The sequence below is a fragment of the Hyperoodon ampullatus genome (assembly GCF_949752795.1).
Source record: "Hyperoodon ampullatus genome assembly, chromosome: 7".
Lineage (NCBI taxonomy): Eukaryota > Metazoa > Chordata > Mammalia > Artiodactyla > Ziphiidae > Hyperoodon > Hyperoodon ampullatus.
The window spans coordinates 95,322,235-95,347,345 of NC_136920.1; the positions used below are offsets into that span (position 1 = coordinate 95,322,235).

Genomic DNA, 25,111 nt, shown 5'->3' on the forward strand with positions numbered 1-25,111 from the left:
CTCGCGGCCGCCCCAAGTGGGCACTTTTGCAACCCATCCTTTTAGTGAATTCTGCCCCTGTGGCCCGGGGGGTCTTGCTAGAGACTGCAAGCTCCCTGAGGGTAAGGTGCGGGAGGAATGGGGATAGGAGCGGCCACTAGGATCCAGACCCCGACTAGTAATCCTTCCTTGCCATTCACACCCTACCCTATCCAGTTCCCTAGTCCCAGGGCTGTTGGGTCCTCCCGTCTCCCCTCCCCTTCTCACACCCCCTCCCCAAGTCACAAGTTTTCTCTTTGGGGCTTGTTGCTGCAGTCCCTGCTCCAGTACCGAGTACCTGGCTGGGCCCTGGGCACGCACAGGGGCCGTAGCCCCACTGTGTGTGGGAACCATGAGGATCCTGGCTAACAAGACAAGGTGTGTGGGTGTCGCGGAGGGCGGGATATGTGTGTGGAGTGAGGGGAAGGGAAGGGCCCAGTAGTGATGGGACTGAACTGTGCAGGCTTGGAAAGCGAGCCCCCCTGAGTACCTGGCTTCCAGGCCACCGGCGGGCTAAAGGGGGGTCAGAATGGGAAGGCCTGACCCGAGGCAGGAGCCCACAGCTTTAGTGCCTGGGCCCAGGGGACAGAGGGGAATGGCAACCAGCTAAGCCTGCTGTTCTAGTCCCTTCCAGCCCTTTCCTCTTAAAAACGGTTTGAACAGACCCCTGCCCACCCCACTGTCGGGTCCGATGGCGCCCTCTGGCCTCAGTCTAGCTGGGGGTGGGAGCTGGAGGGAGGGGCGGTGCCTGCCTCCCTCCCCTTCTCCAGGAGAAGCCGGCAGACAGGGCCAGGCGGCAGCAGCAGGACAGCAGAGCTGAAATAAATCTGAGCTGGTGTGGAATGAGGGGGGATAAATATCCTCTCCCGTGATGTGATCTTTCCAGCGGCTATTAATAGGTCTCCGGGGAGGGGGAGGCGGTGGGGGGAGCGGGCTGGAGCTTAAAGGGCCCGCAGCCTAGGCTGCAGGAATCCTTGGCTTCAGTCTGCTTTGCACACCAGTCCCCTCCCCATTTTTTTTCCTGCTCCTGCCTGCCGGCCAGGCATACTAGTAGACCCTCTTGAGGCATTCCCCTCCTGCTCTGGGGAGCTGTCTGGACCAGTGGGTACCACTCTCTGGTGTGCTTTTCCCCACTTCCCCAGGGGAATGGGGCTGGGGCATGAGCAGTGACCCTCAGGTCCTGTGCCCCTTCCATGCTGGTGTTGGGACACATGGCAGTTGAGGTTTGGGGACCTTGGAAGGAGTCTGAAGACAGCAAACCCTTGAAAAGAGGATGCTTAAGTGTTGGCCAGGTGCTAGTGGAGGGAGGTTGCCATGGAGGCTTGCAGTCTGTTGGATGCTGGGGCTGGGGGTGGGTTGGATTCTGCCAATGTGAGGCCCTGGTTTTCGTTTGAATTGTGGGGATTGGAGGGCGGAGGGGGTTGCCCCATCTTCTCTACCCAAGGTGGAGAGGGGCATCAGCCCTTCTCTGAGGAGCCATGGAGGGGGGTAGGGGATAGCTGGTGGTCTTAAGATGCCGCTCAGCCCCCACCTCCCCTACCACTAGGTGAGGCAGGATGGGGCGATTAAAATCCAGGCATGCTACACCCCTAGCAGGATTAACTTTTCATGTCTCTTCCACCTTCTCCAGGTTACCCCACCCTAGGAGGAGAGAAGCTCCAGGGAGCCCGCCGCTGTCCCCCCGCGGCCACTGCCCCCCTGCCCCAGCCAAGCCAATGCACCCAGAAAATAAGTTGACCAATCATGGCAAGACAGGGAATGGCGGGGCCCAATCCCAGCACCAGAATGTGAACCAAGGACCCACCTGCAACCTGGGCTCGAAGGGCGTGGGGGCGGGGAACCATGGGGCCAAGGCCAACCAGATCTCACCTAGCAACTCAAGTCTGAAGAACCCCCAGGCAGGGGTGCCCCCTTTCAGCTCGCTCAAGGGCAAAGTGAAGAGGGAGCGGAGCGTGTCTGTGGACTCCGGAGAGCAGCGAGAGGCTGGGACACCGTCCCTGGATTCGGAGGCCAAAGGTATCCCATTTCCTGATCCCCAAGACCCCAGCATCTTCCACAGCCCTAGACTCACACTTGCTGGGAGACCATCTTTCTAGCCCCCGTGCCTAATCCTCAACCCCCACTCCTCTCCAGCATTTATGCCGGGGGCACCTTTCTCTTACCCCCATTATACCCACCCATCTGGTCATTCTCTCAGGATTGGATGGAGATGTCTCATCCTTAGGTGCCACCCATGGAGGGGCCACACAGAGTGATGGGGCCTCTGGTCGGTCAGTCTCGTGCCTCTCCTGCTTTCCCACCAGAGCCCCCAGAGCGGGAGAGGGAGGTGCTCTGGGGTGAGAAGCAGACCCTCACACCTCCCAGGAACCTCCTGGTATCCTGGCTGGTGGGAGCTGTGGCGTAGGCACTGGGGCCTGGGAGAGTAGCAGCAGTTTCCCCCTTCCCCCCCCAGCCCTAATTAGAACCAGTTGTGGTTGAGGATTATGCTGGGCTTGGTGCTGGGTGGGGGAGGGGAGGCAGGCAGCAGGGCTGTAGAGAGAAATCAGAAACAAATGGTGTTGTGGTGGGGGCCAAGGGCTGGCAAAGTGCCCACCATGGCCGGGGCAGTGCCCCCTGGGGTGGGGCATCTGGGAGATGGGGCTTGGGAAGGATCCCGGCTGTGGGAGGACAGGGCCTCTGGGTACTCACTCTGACCCCTGCCTGCCTGGGCAGAAGTGGCACCCCGGAGTAAGCGGCGTTGTGTGCTGGAGCGGAAGCAGCCATACAGTGGGGACGAATGGTGCTCAGGACCGGACAGCGAGGAGGATGACAAGCCCATCGGGGCCACCCACAGTGAGTGCCCATCTTTGCCACGATGCTGTGGCCCATGGTGCCCCCAGAGGATAGCCGTCCTGAGGGACCCTCCCTCTCCTCACCTAGGGCTTTAGAAGGCCCAGCCTGGGAAGAGGGAGCAAAGGGTCAGGAGCCCAGCCAGGCTCCTCCTCTCCCATCTCCCATCTCTGACTCAGTCCCTCCCTGCACTGTGACAGCTCAGTTGCTGCCTTCCAGGTGCTCAGTGGCCCCCTCTCCCTAGGGACCAGGGTGGGGTAGGTTGAGCCTCAGGTGGCCTCTCCTGGCCACATCGACACCTCCTCCCATGAATTCCTGGCCTATGCTGCCACCTACTGGTTATTAGAGGGAGGGCGGTGAGGGCCCAGCATCGCCGGGAGCTGGACAGCTGGCTCTGAGCAGCGCAAAGCTGTGCTAAGCCTGGGTGTGAGCTGACATTGCCTGTGTCTCTGGTGCCCTTCCCTCCCCTTTAATTGACTCCTGGCAAGTGCCTGGAGCGCATCACCAGGACGAGGAGTGGGTGTGGGTGGACGCCCACCCCTCTCATTCTTGCATTGATCAGCATTTATTTGGGCCTGACACTAGTGATGGGGGAGAAACGGACACACTCCTGCCCTTGGGAAGCCCATATACATTGATTTGATGCTTTCCCTCCAAGCTTATGTCTGTGTGTGGGGAGAAACAACTTAATGCGTAAGAAACTAACCAGAGAATGTTAAATTGTGAACTTGTCGAAAGCCAAACTGTAGAAAGAAGGAAGAAAAAATATGCAGGATACTTTGCTACTTTGCTACTTTGTTTTATTTAATCCTTATAACAGCCTTGTGAGGTAGGTGTTATTATGATGCAGCGGAGGAAACAGACTCAGCAGATGTTTGTGGAAAGAGCAGATCATGTCGGTGGAGGTGGTGTATGGGATCAAATACTGAAGCCTCTGCAGCTGGCTGGCACTTTAAAGGTCATCTGGTCCCAGCCACCCCCCACCCCAGGGGACTCACTGGTGGTCCACAAGCCCCTGGCCAAACCCTTCAGTGATAGATGGGGGTGGTCACTGCTTCCCAGGACAGACCCTCCTCAATTCACTTTTATAACACTAGACTGTACCATTGTAGAAACATGAAAACACAGGGAAATCAAAGCAGAAATTGCTAACATCCCATACCTGATACCAAGGCAAGCACTTACTGTTTTAGTTATATTGCTATTAGATTCTCGAAGAGTTCTTAATGGTAGGGCAGTATAATGTAGAAGTTAAGAGCACAGACTCTGCAATCAGACCGCCTTGGTTTATATCCTGGGTCTTCCACGTATTATTTGTGTAAATTTGGGAAAGGGCCTCAGTTTCCTCATCTATAAAAATAATCTTTTCCTCTTAGCGTTGTTGTGAGGAGTCAATGAGTTGAGACATGTAGCACACTTAGAACAGTGTTAGCTTTTTTTTTTTTTTTTTTTCTGGCTGCAGTGGGTCTATGTTGCTGCGCGCAGGCTTTCTCTAGTTGAGGCGAGTAGGGGCTACTGTTCGTTGTGGTGCGCGGGCTTCTCATTGCGGTGGCTTCTCTTGTTGCGGAGCATGGGCTCTAGGTGCACGGCCTTCAGTAGTTGTGGCTCGCGGGCTCTAGAGCACAGGCTCAGTAGTTATGGTGCACAGGCTCAGTTGCTCCGCGGCATGTGGGATCTTCCCGGACCAGGGCTCGAACCCGTGTCCCCTGCGTTGGCAGGCGGATTCTTAACCACTGCACCACCAGGGAAGTCCCCAGCGTTTAGCTTTTATTGTTATCATTGTACTAGAAGTTTTTTTTATTGAAATAAAGCCTGCCTCTCTCCCCATAACTCATCCCCAGGAGTCCTAGTTCTGTGTATTGAACGTGCACCTTCCTCTTCCCCAGGGCAGCCCTCACACATTGAGGTCAGCTCTCAAGTCCCCCCGCCCCCGCAAGCTTCTGGCTTTGTTATTCTATGTGAAACTGGAGAGACAGGGTCCAGAGCAGGGCCTTTAATGAGGTAGGAGTGTTAGAGAAGATTTCTTCAAGAAGAGGAGCCTGCCCGTGGGCCTGCGGGAAGGTGGCTGCTGCCCCAGCTCAAGGGAGACAACTTGGGGCAGTAGGTGCTGTCACTTACTGTCTGCAGGCCAGGCACTTGACTGGTGGCAAAGTTCCACCCACTCACTAGACCTGTGAATGACCAAGCGTGGATCTTTTGTAGGCGAGGACTTACAGTCAGGGCTGTGACTGTGGAACAAAACCTCGCTCGGTGCCGAGGATAGCCAGTCTACCCTGGCAGTGAACCCAGTATGTCAGGCTTTTGTAACTCTGTTTTCTAAACAGTTTTTTAGTTTGTGACATAGTTGTGAACTTGCTGTAAAAATAGATTTCTTTGACCAGCCCCTCCCCCTCCTGCAGGGCTGGAGTTAGTGTTTCCATTTTACAGATGAAGGAACTGAGGCTTAGAGGGAGGAAGCATCGTGTTCATAAGGTTGCAGAACAGTTAGTGGTAGGGCTAGAATGAAGACCATTCAGCGTTTGAATCATCAGCTGTACAAGCTCTTTGCCTTCTCCCCGCACCTGGCCAATGTGCATACACACACACAGAGACCACGGCGAGGGGTCGGAGCAGGGCCAAGCTCGGGGCTCTGCAGCCCCTGCCTGGTGCAGACCCTGGCTCTGCACTGCCTGGCTGTGTCACCTTGGGTGAGTAATGTCATCCCTCTGAGGCTGTCAAGTGGAGTATACGACAAGTGGAGTGTACGACAGCTTCCTCCCAGGGATGAGATGATTAGATGGAATCACATCCATAAGCGTCCGTCAGGGTGCCAGGCATGCGGGAGCCTATTCAAGGGTCACATTTTCCCTCTCCCTCCTCTCCACATGGTCCGCACAATTTCCATCCTTTTGAAAGCCTGGTCTAGGGCAAGTATAGAAACTAGACTAGTGAAAATGCCCGATTGGGGCCCCAGATGACCCTGTGGGCACGAGCTATGAAGCAGTGAGCCTCTCTGTCCCTGGGCATCTCTGGGATGGTATAGTAGCGGCAGGGGGGTGGGCGGCTGTCCCCCCACTGGATCTCCTCTCTGAATCTGGGCCTCTTTCCCTCTCCTCTCCTGTGCAGATTGTAATGTAGCAGACCCAGCCATGGCGGCCCCACAGCTGGGTCCTGGCCAAGCCGCCCAACTGCCCCTCAGTGAGAGCAGCGCACCAGGCCCCCCGCATGGGCCCCCGCCAGGCCTCCGGCCCGACGCCCCCGGGGGTGGAGGCGGGGGTGTCCCGGGAAAGCCTCCCTCACAGTTTGTGTATGTCTTCACCACCCACCTGGCCAACACGTAAGTGCCTCAGCCCTTGTTTGCCTAGCACCCCTCAGCCTGGGGTCCTGAGTGAGTGCCTGCAGGGGGCCAGGGTTGGCTTGGGTTGGGCTGGGTGAGGTTGAGGGCTCCCTCCTGCCCGCCTCTCTGAGCTGTCTGTGCCCGACCCTCCTGCGTAGGGCTGCGGAGGCAGTGCTGCAGGGCCGGGCCGACTCCATCCTCGCCTACCACCAGCAGAACGTGCCCCGTGCCAAGCTGGACCAGGTGAGCGTGTCACCTGGCCTGGGCATGGTGCTCTGTGAGCAGCGGATTGGCCAGTGCATCCCCTTACCTGTCTCGTGCTCTGCCTTTGTCCTCTTGCAGGCCCCCAAAGTGCCACCCACCCCAGAACCGCTACCCCTGAGCACGCCATCAACAGGCACCCCTCAGTCCCAGCCTCCTCCACTGCCGCCACCGCCACCCCCAGCCCCAGGCAGCGCCCCCCCTGCTCTGCCTTCTGAGGGGCCTCCTGAGGACACCAATCAGGACCTGACACCCAACTCGGTGGGAGCTGCCAGCACGGGTGGTGGCACTGGGGGTACCCACCCTAATACCCCTACAGCTTCCACCGCCAACAACCCGCTGCCTCCTGGAGGAGAGCCCAGCAGCGCTCCCGGCCCTGCCCTGCTTGGGGAGGCCCCCACCGGCAACGGGCAGCGGAGCCTGGTGGGCTCAGAGGGCCTGTCCAAGGAGCAGCTGGAGCATCGGGAGCGTTCCCTCCAGACGCTTCGAGACATTGAACGGCTGCTGCTCCGCAGCGGGGAGACTGAGCCCTTCCTCAAGGGGGCCCCCGGAGGAGCAGGCGAGGGGGGACCATCAGCACAAGCCCCTCCTGCCCCCCAGCAGCCACCCACGGCCCCGGCCAGCGGGCTGAAGAAGTACGAGGAGCCCTTGCAGTCCATGATTTCGCAGACACAGAGCCTCGGGGGCCCCCCGCTGGAGCATGAAGTGCCTGGGCACCCCCCGGGTGGGGACATGGGGCAGCAGATGAACATGATGATGCAGAGGCTGGGCCAGGACAGCTTGACACCCGAGCAGGTGGCTTGGCGCAAGCTGCAGGAAGAGTACTACGAGGAGAAACGACGGAAGGAGGAGCAGATCGGGCTGCATGGGGGCCGCCCGCTGCAGGACATGATGGGCATGGGGGGCCTGGTGGTGAGGGGACCACCGCCTCCCTACCACAGCAAGCCTGGCGATCAGTGGCCCCCCGGGATGGGAGCCCAGCTGCGGGGGCCCATGGATGTCCAGGATCCCATGCAGCTCCGGGGTGGACCACCCTTCCCCGGTCCCCGTTTCCCAGGCAACCAGATGCAACGGGTGTCTGGGTTTGGGGGCATACAGGGTATGCCCATGGAGGTGCCCATGAATGCCATGCAGAGGCCTGTGAGGCCGGGTATGGGCTGGACTGAAGACTTGCCCCCTATGGGGGGGCCTGGCAATTTTGCCCAGAACGCAGTGCCCTACCCAGGCGGGCAGGGTGAAGCCGAGCGATTTATGACCCCTCGGGTTCGTGAGGAGCTGCTGCGACACCAGCTGCTGGAGAAGCGGTCGATGGGCATGCAGCGCCCCCTGGGCATGGCCGGCAGCGGTATGGGGCAGGGCATGGAGGTGGAACGGATGATGCAGGCGCACCGGCAGATGGATCCAGCCATGTTCCCTGGGCAGATAGCTGGCGGCGAGGGCCTGGCGGGCACTCCCATGGGCATGGAGTTTGGTGGAGGTCGGGGCCTCCTGAGTCCCCCCATGGGGCAGTCTGGGCTGAGGGAGGTGGACCCACCCATGGGGCCAGGCAACCTCAACATGAACATGAATGTGAACATGAACATGAACATGAACCTGAATGTGCAGATGACCCCACAGCAGCAGATGCTGATGTCGCAGAAGATGCGGGGCCCTGGGGACATGATGGGGCCGCAGGGCCTCAGTCCCGAGGAGATGGCCCGGGTGCGGGCCCAGAACAGCAGCAGCATGATGGGCGGCCCGCAGAAGATGCTTATGCCCTCGCAGTTTCCCAGCCAGGGACAGCAAGGATTCTCTGGGGGCCAGGGACCCTACCAAGCCATGCCCCAGGAAATGGGCAATACTCAAGACATGTTCAGCCCCGACCAGAGCTCAATGCCCATGGCCAACGTGGGTACCACCCGGCTCAGCCACATGCCCCTGCCTCCTGCGTCCAATCCTCCCGGCTCTGTGCATTCAGCCCCAAACCGGGGGCTGGGCAGACGGCCTTCAGACCTCACCATCAGTATTAATCAGATGGGCTCACCAGGCATGGGGCATCTGAAGTCGCCCACCCTTAGCCAGGTACACTCACCCCTGGTCACCTCGCCCTCCGCCAACCTCAAGTCACCCCAGACTCCCTCACAGATGGTGCCCTTGCCTTCGGCCAACCCGCCAGGACCTCTCAAGTCACCCCAGGTCCTCAGCTCCTCTCTCAGCGTCCGTTCGCCCACCGGCTCGCCCAGCAGGCTTAAGTCTCCCTCCATGGCGGTGCCTTCTCCAGGCTGGGTCGCCTCGCCCAAGACAGCCATGCCCAGCCCCGGAGTCCCCCAGAACAAGCAGCCGCCTCTGAACATGAACTCTTCCAGCACCCTGGGCAACATGGAACAGAGTGAGTCAACGGGGCCGGGCAAGTGGGCCCTGGCCTCTGGCGCTGGGAGCCTCCCCGGTGGGGGTATTCTTGCTGGGCCAGGGGAGTGAGTTAAGGCATCTGTGCTGGGGCCCGGAGTTAGACGGCTCTGCTCGAGGGGCAGATGCTGGCAGCTGTGTGTGGGCTTTCACGGGGAGCACCATGTTCATCTCCCAGGCATTTCAACGGGGGTCATATTTGGGGTCTCCCCACTGCCTGGGGCCCTGAGGCTGCAGGAATTTCTTGGAGACAGGTGGGCTGTAGTGACAGTGGGGGGCCTGTGTTGAGTGGGACATCTGTGCCTGGAGGAGTCAGGTGGAGATTTGGGAGCTGACCTCTTCCTAAGCCCCCAGTGTGAGCAGCCAAATTCATCTTCCCCTCCCCAGTCACCCCCTGCTCTTTCTGTCTCCCCGCTTCTGTAGGTGCCCTCCCGCCTAGCGGCCCCCGGAGCAGCTCCTCAGCGCCTCCCGCCAACCCTCCCAGCGGCCTCATGAACCCCAGCCTGCCATTCACTTCCTCCCCAGACCCCACGCCTTCCCAGAACCCCCTGTCACTGATGATGTCCCAGATGTCCAAGTACGCCATGCCCAGCTCCACCCCGCTCTACCACAATGCCATCAAGACCATCGCCACCTCAGACGACGAGCTGCTGCCCGACCGGCCCCTGCTCCCCCCGCCACCACCACCGCAGGGCTCTGGGCCAGGTGCGGGGACAGGGAGGGGCTGCGGGGAGAAGAGCTGATGAAGGCACTGGGAGTGGGAAGAGTTGCCACGGCCAGCGGCTGCCCCTGCGGTCCTGCTGGCTTTTTTGTGCTTCCAAAGAGCCCTGGGCGTGGGGTGGGGATGTGTCCCGGGTCACAGTTTCCACTCATTGTCGCCCAGTCAAGCCAAGCCCGGAAAGCTGGAGTGGTCTTTCCACCTACTGATGTGTCCCTGGCCGGCTGGGCCAGAGCTTGTGCTTCTTGGCTTCTCACCTAAGTGCCTGGAGTCCCTTCCCTCGCAGCTAGGGCAGGCCAACGGTGAAAGCCCTCAGCTCTGGTACCAGCCTGGCTGGGGAGTGGGGAAGGACTGAGTTCTGCACCCTCCCCGAGCTGGGTGTGCACGGTTCCTGACCCCCATTTCTCTTTCCCCGCAGGGATCAGCAATAACCAGCCCACCCAGATGCACCTGAACTCAGCTGCTGCCCAGAGCCCCATGGGCATGAACCTGCCAGGCCAGCAGCCCCTGTCCCATGACCCCCCACCTACCATGTTGCCCTCCCCCACCCCTCTGGGCTCCAACATTCCACTGCACCCCAATGCACAGGGGACAGGAGGGCCCCCTCAGAACTCGATGATGATGGCTCCAGGGGGCCCAGACTCCCTGAGTGCCCCCTGCGGCCCGGTGCCCAGCTCGGCCCAGATGCTGCCCTTTCCCCCCCGGCTGCAGCAGCCCCACGGTGCCATGGCCCCTAGTGGGGGCGGGGGCGGGGCACCGGGCCTGCAGCAGCACTACCCTTCGGGCATGGCCCTGCCCCCGGAGGACCTGCCCAGCCAGCCGCCAGGCCCCCTGCCCCCCCAGCAGCACCTGATGGGCAAAAGCATGGCCGGCCGCATGGGCGACGCGTACCCCCCGGGCGTGCTCCCCGGGGTGGCGTCCGTGCTGAACGACCCTGAGCTGAGCGAGGTGATCCGGCCCACCCCGACGGGGATCCCCGAGTTCGACTTGTCCAGGATCATCCCCTCGGAGAAGCCAAGCAGCACCCTCCAGTACTTCCCCAAGAGCGAGAACCAGCCCCCCAAGGCCCAGCCCCCCAATCTGCATCTCATGAACCTGCAGAACATGATGGCGGAGCAGACCCCCTCCCGGCCCCCCAACCTCCCGGGCCAGCAGGGCGTCCAGCGGGGGCTCAGCATGTCCATGTGCCACCCCGGACAGATGTCCTTGCTGGGCAGGACAGGTGTGCCCTCACAGCAGGCCATGGTGCCCCATGGCCTGCACCAGGGGGTCATGGCCCCTCCACAAGGCCTCATGACCCAGCAGAATTTCATGCTGATGAAGCAGCGGGGCGTGGGCGGTGAGGTCTACAGCCAGCCCCCCCACATGCTCCCCCCGCAGGGCTCTCTCATGGGCCCCCCGCCCCAGCAGAACCTCATGGTGTCCCACCCGCTGCGGCAGCGCAGTGTGTCTCTGGACAGCCAGATGGGCTACCTCCCGGCGCCGGGTGGCATGGCCAACCTGCCCTTCTAGCAGTCCCCGTTGGGGGCTGGAGCTGGGGCGATACTGCAAATACGATAACCTTAAGAAAGTTTCTTCCCCTTCGGTGTTGGGATGGCCTGGGTCAAGGGGTGGGGTGGAGGGGGTGGGAGGGCGCTTGTGTGGGGAGTGGCATTTGTGGAAACCAGATGTGCTGGCAGCTTAGGGGGAAGTGGCAGAGTGGGGTGGGGGATTTGGGATGGGGGTTGGTCCCATTTCGGCCGCCAGGACTGCCCCTCCGCGCCCACCCCCCCAGTCCTACGGAGCCTCGATTTTCCCTCTTTCTCTGCGTCCACCCTCTTCAGCTTTGCTTTCAGAGCCCTGTATCCAGTCCTTGGCAGGGAGTGGAAGGAGAGCAGAGCTCTCCCTGCCTCTCCCTCCCCTTCCTGCTGCTGTCTCCTCCGGGAGCTTCACTTTCCTCCTCTTGGTTTCTCTGCCCCCACCCCGCCGATCTTCCTTCTGTCTTCTCCTGCCTCAGTTCCTCTCCCTGATGATGTGGCTGAACCCCTCTCCCCCCCCAACCTGCAGGCGGCTGGCCAGGTGGGCAGGCGCCAGCCGTAGCTGTAAATAGAGCGCTGCGCTTTTGTGCCGGTTTGTGTGTGTGCTGTATTTCTGTGTTTTGATAGAAGTCACACAAAAAAAGGATAAAAGAAACCCTTCCCCCCTTTTTCAAATGATTGCCCCTTCCATTCCCCTGGACCCAGGGGCACGCAGTCTGACACACCTACCCGCTGTGGCAGTGTCTCTGGGTCAATAAAGGATACCATTCCGGTCCTGTCCCCTAATGGTGAAATGACGTAGCTACACCCACACCTAAACTGAGGTCAGACCACCTAGGCTTCCACCTGGTGAGCCCCAGCAGGGCTGAGACCCCCCAGGGCGGCAGCCTGTCTGCTGCTGAGTGATTCAGGAGAACGCGTGCACGTGCATGTGTGTTTGCCCCACAGAGGTGACACGGGGCCCTGGCTTCCTAGCTGTGGATGTCTGGTGTCCCCTGCTGCTACATCTTAGCCAGAACTTGAAGTCCTTGGTCCCCAGTCCGGGATGAAGGCAAGGAGGACGAGGCGGAGACTGTGTGGCCCCCTCGTGTGGAGCCGTGGAGGGGTGGCCTGGGGGGGCCGGATGGTCCTTTGCCCGCTGCAGTGGTGGCTCTGGGCCAGGTAGCCCCCAGGGCCATGACTCTTCCAGAGGCTACCACTTACTTCTTATCACCAAAGGAGGAAAGGAAAAGGGTTTGGCCGAGTCCGGCTGTCTCCCTCCAGCCTCCACCCGCTGAGGATGGAATAGAGAGAGTGTTGGATGCGGAGCAGGAGGGTGTCTTCCCGCTTCTCTCTGCCCGGCCGATCGCTGGCAAGGTCCCTCTGCCCAGAGCTCAGGGCTCTGCCCACCCAGGCGCAGCCACTGCCTTCCCCTCAGCCCCCGGCTCTTTCCCATACGAGCTCCCCACCCGCCTCTGGTCAGAGCTGAAGCCATACACGATTGGGTGTTTTGCCCCCCTCAGCCCCAGGAGTAAAACACTTCTCCTTTTCTCACTTCCTTTCCTGCCTTGTGAGGTGGCAGGGCAGCTACCTGGCTGAGGCCTTTCGTACCCCACCCCCAGGGCCAAGGGCCATTTCTAGACAAGGTGTCTTCTGCCGTGGCCCCGTCCCCAGCCTTCCTGACCTGAGGGCCTGGTCTCCCATTGGCAGCTGTGATACAAAGGGAATTTGTCCCCAGTTCTCCCAGTCTGGTGCTGTCCTCAGTACCCCGTCAGCCAGGTCAAGTGCTTCCTCTGGGGCTGGCTGCGAGCTCCTGCCTCCCCCAGCCCCTCCCAGGGGCCAGGGCCTGGTCCCCCGTGTTCAGGGGCCACCTGCCCTCAATCCCACCAGACACGTTCCCACCCTGTCTCAACCCAGGCCTTGTGCCCTTGAGTCCCCCACCCATGACCCAAGACTCCCCAAACCGACTCTTAAGTGTTTCCTGCGCAGAGGAGAGACGGGTCAGACTGAAAAGGGCCCGATGCCCTCCCCCTCCCCCGCTCCTCCCACCTCTGCCACCAGACTAGCTTTCCAAGGTGAATTCCACAGGCCAGCTACTTCCCTCCATCCATGGCCACACCCCCAGCCATTTTGTACCATTATATAAATATATATATAAATATAAATATATAAATACAATATGTGAAGACATCTTCTTGGTTTTTATTTTGAAACAATTTTTAGGCTTGTTCCGGGGGTCTCTGTGCTGCCTGTACTGTATTGACCTGTTTTATAGGTGCCTTTTTATTAAAAAGAGAAAATTAAAAATCCAGTTTCTTGCTATCTTGCTTCCGTGTCTGGCTCCTCCGCTGCCCAACTTACTATTGGGTGCTGGGAGGAAAAAGGGGCCCCAGAGATTCCCTGGTGTTCCACGGTGAAGACCTAGTCCCCTGGGTCACAGCTCTGATCTCCCCTGCGGGGGCCTCTTAGGGACCTTGGCTGACTGGCTTGAGTGGGCCTGGGCAACCGATGTGTGCCCTCAGCAACTACTAGGGTCCCTGATGTCCCATTCTAGGCGGACCAGAGGCTGGGGAGGAGGCAGGGAGAGCCCTCCCCGGGCAGGGGGCAGGCAGGCACGGAGCAGCTTCCTCTGGTTCCAATTGAGTAGTATCCTCTCGGGGCAGGGCCCAGCTTCCTGGAGCCTGGGGACTTCCCAGCCTAGGCCTGCTTATCACACTGCCCAGCCCATGGGGATGCCTCGCGGCTCTTGCTGCCTGCAGGCAGGGGGCTGGATGAGATGACCCCCAGGGACCCCTTAGGTCTGTCTCTTTCCTCAGGAGGTCTCCATCTCTGCTCCGTGGTCAGATTCTCTCTGTGGCTCCAGGAGTTTCCCCTGGCTGTGTAGTTTGCGGGGAGAGGGACAGGGAAGAACACGTCTGTCCCCTTCCCCATCGGTGCCCAGACCCACCAGGACCCTGGACCCTGCTGCCCCTGGCCCACCCTGGGAGCTTTCCACCCTGGGCAGAGAAGACAGCTGCCTTTGGTTAATACTTGTTCATCCTTGGAGCTGGGGAAGGAGAATCTCCTTTCCTTGGTTGGGCTCCTCTCTGCTGACCTTAGTCCTTCTCTAGGATGCTGGCTGGTCTCTGAGGGCACCTGGAGTCTGCCTCAGGTCGCAGACCTCCCAGGGCCCAGCGACATGGGGCTGGCCCGGCACCATTTTGGTCAGAGCCAGGGGCAGCCACCTGGACTGGGTCATCCTGAGCTCCCTGCTTGGTCAAGATGCTGCAGGGCTGGTGAATGTCTGCTCATTAGGCACTGAGACGTGTTAAGGCCCCACTGCTGCCAGCTGGCCTTTCCTCAGCCTTAACCTCCAACCATCCCCTGGTGCTCAGCTGCTTGTTACTTTTGGCAGGTGAGGTGGGAGGAGAGGTGGGTGGTTGTGGAGGTCGGTGGTCCATAAGATGATGGAGTACGTTCTGGAAGGGGAATGACTCTCCCTATCGACAGGGGCAGAAGGAAAATTTGTTTCTTGAGCTTTGGATGGTCAGGATGAGAGAAGGTAAGTGTGGTCCTCTCAGCCCGAAGTGATGCGGACGAGCGCAGGTATCCTTTGCTTTGCCCTTGGGCTGCTTTCCCCTCCCTGGACCCCAGCCTAGACCCGGGGCTGCGAGAAGAGCTGGCGGGGTTGTCCTGGAAAGAGGGGTTGGTTCCTCCAGCTGCCCCACATGAGGACACTGGCCAAGGCGAGCTCTTAGGACCCCAGATCCTGTTGGAAGGAGTTCGAGCATCACTGCCTGCCCCAAGGAAAGCAGAAACAAAGGGGGGCTAGGACCTAGAAGGTGGTGAGGGAGGTGGCATTCTCTGACTCCGAGAGGCTGCTCTTGCGCCAACTAGGGAAGAACTGGCAAAGAGAGGCAGGGCCGGCACAGCCCAGCTTGGTCAGAAGCCGCGACAGGTCACTGCGGAACTTCACTCCGGCAAACGTGTAGAGCATGGGATTGAGGCAGCAGTGGGCCAGGCCCAGGAACTCACTCATGGTGATGGCCACGGAGAGATAGCCATTGAACTCACAAGTACTACCCAGGGCCTTCAGCCTCGTCAGGGTGTCCAGGAAGATAACAACGTGGTAGGGTGACCAGCAGAGAAAGAAGACACTTGTCACAAGGATGGCCACCCTGACCGCCTTCTGCCGCTGAGGACGCCGCTGGGCCTGGCACAGCCTGTGCACCACCCCGACATAGCACCAGGTCATCACCAGCATTGGCAGCAGGAATCCTCCGATGTGATAGAGAAAGCGGGAGGTGAACCAGGCATTGGTTTCGGCCTGGTTCTCTTGGGGGAAGGTGCAGTGTGGCAGAGAGTCGTTGTAATGGGGTTGACTGACTTTGGCGAAAAGGATCTCTGGCAAGGCAAAGAAGATGCCCGCCAGCCAGATGGTTGCACAGGTGATGTGGATGGAGAGGAGGCGGCGGTGGCGGTAGGCGTGGACGGCGTGGACGATGGCCAGGTAGCGGTCCACGGCGATGCAGGCCAGGAGCAGGCTGCTGCAGTAGAAGTTGATCTTGTGCAGAGAAATCACGGTTTTGCAGAGGAAGCTGCCCAGGACCCAGCCCACGGAGCCCTCGGCCACAGCAAAGGGCAGGATGAAGACCAGCAGGAGGTCGGCCACCGCCAGGTGGAACAGGAAGGTCTCGGTTGAGCTGCGCGTTTGCCGGTGCCGCTCCAGGATCACCAGCACCAGGATGTTGCCCATCATACCCAGGAGGAAGATGAGGCCATAGGCCACGGGCACGAACACGGCCTTGAAGGAGGTCAGCAGGGGCCCCTCAGCTGTGGAACAGAGGTGATTTTCCATTGTGTGGGTCTCCGTACTGTCATTGTAGCTGCCTAATTCCTTGTACTGCAAGGGCAAGGAGACAGGAGGGTGGGAACTGAGAACCAGTCTTTCCTCTCAGAGAGGGACCCAGACCCCCTGGTAGAGTAATCCTATCCCCCCAGGCTAACTGCTTTTGTCCCTGCACTCCCAGTCTGCCCACGGACCAAATCCCAGTTTCCCTTTGTGTTCCTCAAACAAATCACGTTGCCTTTTCCAACTTCAGGTTTCATCTGTAAACATCCCTCACTGGGTAGTGACAAAGATGAAAGGAGATATGTGGTGTGGATGTGCTTCATAAACTCTGAAGGGCTGGGCACCTGTAAGTCGTTTCTCATTTGCGAGGCCTCAGGTGTGGAAGGATGCAGCCGCAGGGGCTGGAATCAGGGCTTCCATTTGGGGGAATGGATCTGGTTGGGACAAAGAGCCATCTCTTCCAATTCTGAACAGAACAGAGGGCACTAAGACCTAGGATCCTGCTGAAGGGGTGGATGCTGGTATGGCCTGCTGGCTTGCTCTCAGTTTGTCCCCTTGTTCCTTCATTATATCTGAAACTGTAGTAAGAGCCTCTTTTTTTGTTTAATCGGCACAGCAAGCTCAAGGCATGTGATATTCCTGTTTCACCCATGTCTTGCCAGAGATCAGGTCTGCTTGAACCCACGCTGATGTAACTTGCACCACTACGCAGCACTGCCTGGCTGCCCTGCCTGCTATTCCCCATCACCAGCAAACTCCTCACTCTGCTCCCTTCTCCGCGAGGGGGGGAGGTGGGAGGCGGGGGAGGCTTCCAAGTGAAGGGGATGTGCCCACTCTGTCTCCGGAAGCTCACTCCTCCCTTGCCTCCCCCTCCTCCCCCCACCCCTCCCTCCCCACCCCAGCACTCAGGTTGTTTACCCAGCTAACCGCAAAGGAAGGCAGGGCGCCTGTTTTCATACCTTTCACTCACAGCTGCCCCCCTGCACCTGCTCCTCACTTCCCAGCTCTGTTCTTCCCACCCCCTCCCGTAACCAGACCCCTCTCCACGGCATTTCAAAACCAATTATAACCAGCTTATGTGGCTTCAAAAAGGCACTTCTGTAAACGATGAGCCCCAGGGAGAGAGAGGATGGGAGAGGGTACCGGGCACCCAGGCTCAGGGTGGTCCCACCCTGCCCTCCTTCCTGGAGAGCGAGGGTCCCACACAAGCAGGGGGTGGTTGTACTGCTACCCAGGGCCCCAGCTGTGGGTCCTACACTTGCTCTCCATGGTGGGAAGACCCATTCCCCAATCTGGGCCTTTCCTTCCAGTTCCTGGGGCAGGTGGCTCTGGGAGAAGCGGGTGGGAGGATACATTCGGGCAGCGGCAGAGTCGTAGGCTCGCCCGACCCCAGCATCCCTCTGCCATAGCCCCAGTCTAGCCCTCCTTCACCCTAATGCTCAGGACTTCTGTCTCCCCATGGGTCCCATTCTCACCGACTTCTCCACTCTTATCCATCTCCTACACAGAGGACAGGATGAGTTTTTCAGCCCACGAATACCGTCACATCAGTGTCCTACTTAAAATCTTTTACTGGTTCCCTGTTACCTCTAAGCAGTGGTTTTCTTTTCTTTTTGTCTTTATCTTTTTTTTTTCAATTTCAAAGAATTAAAAAAAAATTATTGCAGTAGAGTTGATTTAAAATGTTGTGTTAGTCATATTTAATAGCAAAGCCAGTTATAAGGAAAAGTCATGTTTGGGATCAAGTTGATCCATAGAAGATTGGAAGAAGCCAACCTCAGTGCATTCACACAGCAGAATACTATGCAGCGCTCAAAAAGAAGTGAGGTTTACCTGCACATTCTCTTAGGAAGAGATGTTTACCATACGTTACTAAATTTCAGAACTAATTGTGAGGCCTCCCATACAGCATAAGTCCATGGACTTTCTTTGCAGGTTTTACTGGGGTGGGGGGGGGCGGTGGGAAGGGAGGGAGCCTCTGGTCCTCCCGTCTTTAATCCAGACACCCTTGTCTCATGTGGTGTTTCACACATATGCTTTTGTTTACGAAAATGGTTCTGCTTTCACTGGAAGACCATGGACTTGCAGGGTGAGGTCTAAACTCCTCTACAGGGCCTTTACATGTTTGCAAACTGTATATTCCCCTGACCTTTCCAACCTTCTCTTCCACTTTATCGCTTTATCCCTCTCCTTCAGGTTCATCATTCTCCTGGCTGCCTGCCCCCATCACGCTGATACAATCCTGTCTCTAAAAGTCTTCCTTTCGCCCAGCGGTCCTTTCTTCCCAAGTCTGCCTATTGCTATGCTTCCTTCAAGGCCCCACTCAACCCCACCTTCCTGTGTCCTTCCTAAATCTTCTGCTTGGAATTACATTCTCTCTTCTTCCATCACGTGTGCCTTTGTCACCTCACTCAGGGTTGGGATGTCGGTGGCCTCATTGGATGGTGAGCTCCCGGGGGCGGGTCTCGGGTGTCTCCCTTACAAGACCATGTGTTTTACACACGCCAGACATGATGCAGATGTGTGCTACATCGCTTGGAGAGTGGTTTCCCAGATAAGGCCAGGGCACCTTGTCTTCTGGGACTCCGGGGAAGTTCCTCCCTGTGCCTCAGCAGACTCAGACACTCCTTCCCACCCTTCTTCAGTGTTTGCCTCTTCCCAATGCTCTTGACAGCCTAGAGCCTATCTTGGGTTCTCTAACCATATTGGGAGTTATTTCCAACATCGTCATTGAATACAACCATTTGATTCATCCTGGAATTCAGCAGGAGTTAAAGGGGAAAGCAGTGAGATGAGCTGTTTTCATGCAGAGCAAAGCAACTGAGACAGAAGAAGAGACGCAGGGTTTGGTGCAGTCAGCGGGGCTGGACTCCATCTACCTTGTGGTGGGAGCCTGGCCGTCCCACTGCCCAACGGAGGGCTTAGGTGCAGCCAGCCTGTCTGGTCCAGAACCACTCAAGACCTGCCGTCTAAAGCATTCAGGTTGATTGTTTGCTGCTCATTTAAAGTCAACACAGAGAGACAAGTCCCCAGGGCCCCAGAGCCCCCATCTCCTGAGAACCCAGGTTTAGAGGAGGGTTGGGAATGGGGGGCTGTCTCCCTTCTTACCAAGAGGCCATTGTTCGGCAGAGCGCTCAGGCGGAGAGGAGAAGACGGAGGAAGCTGGTTTGAGGAGTGCTGAGAGATGGTGATGCCTCTCAGCAGGAGGTGTCAAACAGACATCCTGGGGGCTCGGGAGTGGCACGTGTTAAAGCCACTTCCCACAGCCAGGGGATCCGGCACACCCGCCCTTCCTCAAATCATGGAGATAGGTAATCGAGCAAGGTCAGCTCTGGCCCAGTGGGAAGTTAGGAATCAGGAATCCTGAATGCTGTGGGGAGTGGGCGCAGAAGGGAGCCCCCCAAGACTCACACCCAGAGGGAGCTCAGGGTGGGCCATCTGGCCGAGCGCTCACTCATCCTTTGCTATGAGAAGCTGCAGGAAGCCACGGCCCTCAGGCACACACACACTCTGACGGCAGCATGATCCTGTATAGACTCAGACGTGTGACTGCTGGGGCCATGACAGCATGTGGCATAAGCAGGTACCCAGCGGACAGTAGCCTAACAGAGGCCAGGGACCCAGGCCTCAAAGAAGGCAAGAAAACACGATGACTGGGATGAAGCTGCGGAGAGGGCAGGAGTGGGGACTAGAACATTCTGTGTCCTGGTATTGAGGTGCCAGGAGAAGGGAGGATGGGGGGAGAGATCAGAGTGCTTGGAATTACAAATATTACTCTTCCCACCCCCACTCCACCCCCCTGCCCCTCCCTCCTTTCCTTCCTCAGGAGCCTCTGTAGGACCCAGGCCCCTCCTTGGAAAATTAAGTCCTCCAAGCCCCATCTGACTTCAAATAATGAGGCTGTCTCACTGCCCTGCACTGGCCGGTGTGAAGCTCAGCAAACGTTTGCTGATGGGGCTCTGTGTCAGCAGCTGGGCAGCGGGTGTCTAGGACCTTCCTCAGGGGTCTGTCCTAGATCCTCTCCTCTTTTTCACTCTCAGCCCTGTCTTGGATGATACGGCTGGGGGAGGCTTTCAGACCGTGCAGAGTTCTCTACAACCTGGAACTACAGGCCCAAACTGACCAGGTGGAATTGGTAAAGAAAAATGTAGAGACCTAGATGGGGTTTAAAACTTCAACTCTTCAGGGACAGGTTGGAGAAGACCTGACTTAACAACTGTTTATGAGAAAAAGACCTGAGAGTTTGTTGACTGCAGGCTTCAGATGAGTCAACAGGGTGGCGTGGCTGCCAGCAGGGCTCTGTTGCCTTATCTAGGTGAACAGAAACCTGTAGGTGGGCACCTGCCACCAACCCAGTTTGTTTGGGCTGGACAAGGGTGACCAGCTGTTAAGGGGTCTGGAAATCCCCACCCTGGGGGAAAGTTTCCAGGTCCCGGGCTGTGGTGTCCAGGAAAGAGAAGACTTGAGTCCAGGAGAGCTGGCTCCTTCCAGGACTGGAAAGAGCCCCCATGGCGAGAAGGCAGGATGGGCTTATTGTGTGAGGTCCTAGCAGGTAGAGCAGGAGAAATGGGCAGAGGTTGGGATTGGGGGTGTTTCAGTCAAAGGAGAAAGAACCTTCTAACAGGCAGAACTGTCGAACCATGGGTTGGGGCCCTTGGGAGGAAGAGGAATGTTTGAGGCCAAGTGTGTGGGAACGGATTCCTGCTCTGGAAAGGAAGCTGGGCCCTGCCCTCAGATGTCCCTTGCTCACAGCTCCCAGATGCTTTGAGTCTCTGGCTGCCATGCCCTGCCCTGTGCTGATCTGGTTCTCAGTGTCACCTTCATCTAGCTCAGCACCTGGGTGGGAGCCGTTGCTTCTCCAGCCTGTCTGTTCTTCACTGAGTGAATGGCCCAGCCCGACTTGCTTCTCAGCCCCCAGGAGGGAGGCAGGGCTGCTGAGTGCTTGGCTCATCCAGGCCCAACTCCAGGGCTCCAGGGGCCTGAGTCATACTAGCTGCAAGAGGCGTCTACACACAGACGCGGTTCATCACTCTGGCTATAGGGGACACACACAGACTCCGTCTCCTTTTATGTCCCTGGCTGGATATTCCCAACCCAGAGTCAGGAGTCATGAGTGGGACCAGCCAGGGCGTCTCTCATTCCAGCTTTCCGTGGCTTGAAGGGTGCGGGGGTCTGGAGGAAGGAGGCTGGGCTGAGAGGCGAGGGCGGAGGACTTTATCCCTTCCCCACTCTTCCTTTAGAGGGCCCACACCCCCTAAAGACCATCTGAGACTCTGGCTGGCCATTTGTCACATCTCCCCCCTCTCTCCGCCCCCACCCCTCAGGAGCGAGCCCACCAGGCTCCTCTTCCATCTCCACCCAAAGGTTTGGCCATCAGGAACATGGCACTACTCTGGGTGTGGTTCTGGGGGGAGACTTTAAGCTATCCCTACCTCTGCACTGAGTCTTTAGGTTTCAAGGGGTCCCCCTTGGCACCCCAGATCAATTTTCACTTTGGGGACAGAGCCACACAGCCCGAGGGACAGGCAGACAGGTCTCTTAGGTGTGTACGGCAACCTCTTGAAGCCATCTCCTGGGTCAGTACTGATTTGAAATATTTTGTCCCATCGTTTCTGAAAGAATACACATTCTTGTGTCCTGATTCTCAGTGCTAAATTCATGGTCACTTTTTCTGCCATTGTGCCAGAGGAGTGGATCAGCCACAGTCTGTGTCCTCACTGAAGGCAAGAATTTCTGATGGAGACTGTGGTCTGTGTGCCTGAGCCCAGACTTGCCCCAACACTGACCCCTCCCCAGGCTAGCCCTGGGTCTCTCCCTCATCTCTGACCCTTCCAATCACCCCCAGTTGGGGCTTCTTCCACTGGGGTTCCTCTGGGACTTTTGACCTGGTTTGGGAGGGGGTGAGCGTCCCTTCCCCCAAGGTAAACCCCAGAAACAGCCTGAGCTGGTTTTGGTTCCTCTTCTTCACACCTCCTTGATGAAATGGGGCAGTGCGTATGAATGGCCTTCCCGTCCTGTGATGCGCTGATCACGCTGAAGTCATAGACTGTGGGGGTCATCCCTGGGGAGGGGTCAGGGGAAGCCAGGCCCTGGGGCTGGACCACCTTCACCCTGCTCTATAGCAGCGTCCCCTCCTGGCTGGTGTGCAGGGTGGGGCTGGAGGTGCAGTTTATGACCGACCCCTGTAGGTGCCCCAGGTCCTAGGTCTGTCAAGAGGAGGCTGCATGCTTTCAGATCCAGGTTCCTAAGGACAGAGGCTTTTCTAGGTCTGCCTAGATCTGCCTTCCCAGCAGGATGGGTCCCTGGCATGCCCACCCCAGGGACCTGGCTCCTAGTTTCTGGTACTTAGCCATCTAGAGGTTTTCTGTTTGGATCCTCTGTTCATGGGAATTAGCAACCTCTCTCAAGAAAATGGACATTTTAAACAGTTGATCTTAGAATGCAAGAGGAGGGAGGGAAGATAGGGTGCCCAACACTTGGTTTATGGCCAAGAGCCCCCAGTTCTTAACCCAGCATTGGAGTCTAGAACCCAGTGTTCTAGGACACTGAACTGATACTTGGTTTGGACCAGGAGAGGGAGAGGAATAGGAAGCAAAATAATAGAAGTGAGACTAACTCCAGAGAGAAATGGGGAGTTGAGACACTCAGCAGAGCAGCACAAATCAGTACATACTTATTGAGAAGCTACTGCATACAAGACTCTCTTGCTGCCCTGCCATGCCAGGGCCCCTGTGCTGGGAGCTACCGTCAGGGAGTCTGTCAAAACTGCTCAAGGTCCTGCTGTGAGTGGCGGGGGGTGGAGAGAGAGTGTCTGTACTTCTGAGGGGGCAACAGCCCTGGAGAGAGAGTGTATGGCAGGTGGGTGAAGGCGGGATGAGGTGCTGGGGGCTGGCTGAAGAAAGGTCCAGGGCCCGGATGGTCCTAGGACTCCTGGCTCCTGGCCCGACCCTGATGGAGGGGGTTCAGGCCTGCAGGGATGCCTGGGCTGAGACCACTCATTTGAGGCTTGACATGAAGTGAGTCACCGCTCTCTCTCTCCCGGGGCTGCAGATTTTCTTCGGTATGTGGGACATGCCCCGCTGTCCCCCTGCCGCCACCTGTCTCTAGTAGGTCACACAGTGGAGTGAGGCGTGCAGTTAGGGGAACTCTTGAGGTTTCTCAGAAGCCAGAACTGGCCAGGTCTCGAGTTGGTTACTGTGATATCCAACTGGGTCAGGGCTCGTGGTCAGCTTCAAGCTTCGGGCAGAGGAAGATGCCCAGTAACCTAGTCAGGTGAGGCCAGGGGCCAGGGCTGGGGGCCAGGGTGGGAGCACGTTGCCTTGTCAGGGTTGTGGGGTTTTAGTCTGATTGGACTCAGGGCCAGCTTTATGGGCGTGAGACCAGTACAGTCACGCAGGGCCCAGCACTTAGAAGAGCCCTGTGCTTGGTTTACTGCTCTGCTGTCTCTATCTTGAAATTTTTAACAGAGGCCCTGCATGTTCATTTTGCATTGGGTCCCACAAATTAAGCAGCAGGTCTGATTAGACTGATGGTTCTGGCTCTGCTTTTATCGGGGGCTTGGATCTGAGAAGACAGGCTTTGGGTACTTATCCCTTCCCCCACCTCCCCATGCTCTGCTTACGCTTCCAAGTCTTGGGATCTGGGCAAGTGAGAGGCAGACTTTTCCAAGCAAGTCTGGGAACACAGCTGGTGGAGTTACAGTATAGACTCCAGTCAAGGGAGCTAGAGGGAGTCGGAGACCATCTCAGGGTGAGTTTAGGGCCAGGAGAGCTGGCAGGTGTAGGAGAAGAGGTTTGGACATTTCGAAAAGGATCCAGCCCAGAATTTAGCTCAGAGAGAAGTTCTTTTCCTAGCAGTGCTCTTGGCCATGGGGGAAAGGGAGTGAAGACTACAAGAAAGTTTCCAGAAGATCCTTACAAGCAACCCTCTGCTGCCTTCACACAGGAGTCTTGGGTCTCTGGTTGAGTTGCTCCTTACATACATCTTCTGGGGACCCAGTAAAAGCCAAGCCAACTGGGTTACTCTGCTTCACGGGACAGTCTTGGGTGGGTGGCAGACAGTGACGCTGGGGACTATTTTCTTAGCCCACCGAAAAAGACCTTATCTCTAGAGAGCCCAGTCCTCTGAGGGAGGCCACAACATGCTCAGAGACATTTCTAGGATTAACACCGAGTTCTTCCACTAACTTGATACCAGCTTGGCACCCCCTACCTCCTGACCCCAGCCCACTGGGGTCCTCTCCCTTGCTGACCATCTCCTTGAGTTTAGCACATAATCATTGTCTACGAGCTTCTGGTGAGTAATTTTTTTTTTCTTCTTGGCTAGCCCGTAAGCTATTTAAGTGCCAAGAACAGGCTCTCACCTTCTCTATCCAAGAGAGAATGTCATGCCCCGATGACAGAAGCGTAGAGCAAGAGATGAATAAACATACACTGGTTGGTCAACCAGCAATGCCAGCCTCCTGATATTAAGAAAACCTCCAAAGTACTTTCCCATCTACCCTGTACTCCAGCCGTATGAGATGAGGAGAGGAGCCCCTACTGAAGAATGGAGAGGCAAAGTGACTTGTTCTAGGTCCTAGAGCATGTCAGGGAGGGTGCAGGACCTGAACCCATACTTCCAATCCCCTCTAAATAAAGGATGTCTATTTAAGGCAGCAGCTCTATTTTCCATGGAATGAGAAATCAAACCTTAAAAGGCAGGCGCCGATGAGCCTGTCTAGGTTCTGCCGATCCGCAGTGGGAGAGCACGGCATGCCTTTCCCCTCTTCCTTGGGCCCCGGGCACAGGATATTTAGAATTCCTGGGCCACCATAATAAGCTGTCTGTCCCTACTCACCAGGTCCTCCGGGTTGTAGTTCATGAAGTCCATGTCCAGGGTTAGGGGGTAGTTCATGGTTGTAGCCGTATGTCACCAGACTGGCCGCTGCCTGATGTTGAGAGCTTCTCCGCCTGCTGACTATAGAGAGATGGCAGCCGTCAGCTGCAAATTTAAACAAATGAACTGCGTGCTGTCTCCTGGGGCCGCGTAGGACCCGAGGCCTGTCTCACAACTCATCATTTTTTTTTTTTTGTTTCCACTGGGTCTTTTGTGTTTTTTTGAAGAAAAAGGGAAAATCCCCACAGCATCGGTGCTAGTCAAGCATTTCAGCTTCTTTCCCAGCAATAGTTGTCTCACTTGGGGCTTGTAACTGGTTTAAAGGCTGCCGCTCGCTTCTCCCTGTATCTCCACCAGCCTCCCAACAGGGAGTTGTGCCT

General features: G+C 57.7%; 2 protein-coding genes across 3 annotated transcripts; one reads left to right on the forward strand and one right to left on the reverse strand.

Annotated features, from left to right (window-relative positions):
- Positions 1–1,718: 1,718 nt before the first annotated feature.
- Positions 1,719–11,039, forward strand: BCL9L (BCL9 like; the record flags this gene model as incomplete). Its single annotated transcript, XM_079708755.1, has 7 exons — positions 1,719–2,034; positions 2,731–2,850; positions 5,953–6,163; positions 6,322–6,406; positions 6,506–8,792; positions 9,233–9,514; positions 9,946–11,039. The coding sequence occupies exons 1-7, from the start codon at positions 1,734–1,736 to the stop codon at positions 11,037–11,039; spliced, it is 4,380 nt and encodes a 1,459-aa protein (XP_079564881.1). The 5' UTR covers positions 1,719–1,733.
- A 3,798-nt stretch (positions 11,040–14,837) lies between these two features.
- CXCR5 (C-X-C motif chemokine receptor 5) lies at positions 14,838–24,749 on the reverse strand (the record flags this gene model as incomplete). 2 transcript variants are annotated; one of them, XM_079709307.1, is made up of 2 exons in its annotated part: positions 14,838–15,899; positions 24,693–24,749. In XM_079709307.1, 2 exons carry the CDS (start codon positions 24,747–24,749, stop codon positions 14,838–14,840), a joined length of 1,119 nt encoding a protein of 372 aa, XP_079565433.1. The 2 variants fall into 2 exon arrangements, with proteins under 2 accessions (XP_079565433.1, XP_079565432.1); XM_079709306.1 differs by having other exon boundaries at positions 14,838–15,905.
- Positions 24,750–25,111: the final 362 nt, after the last annotated feature.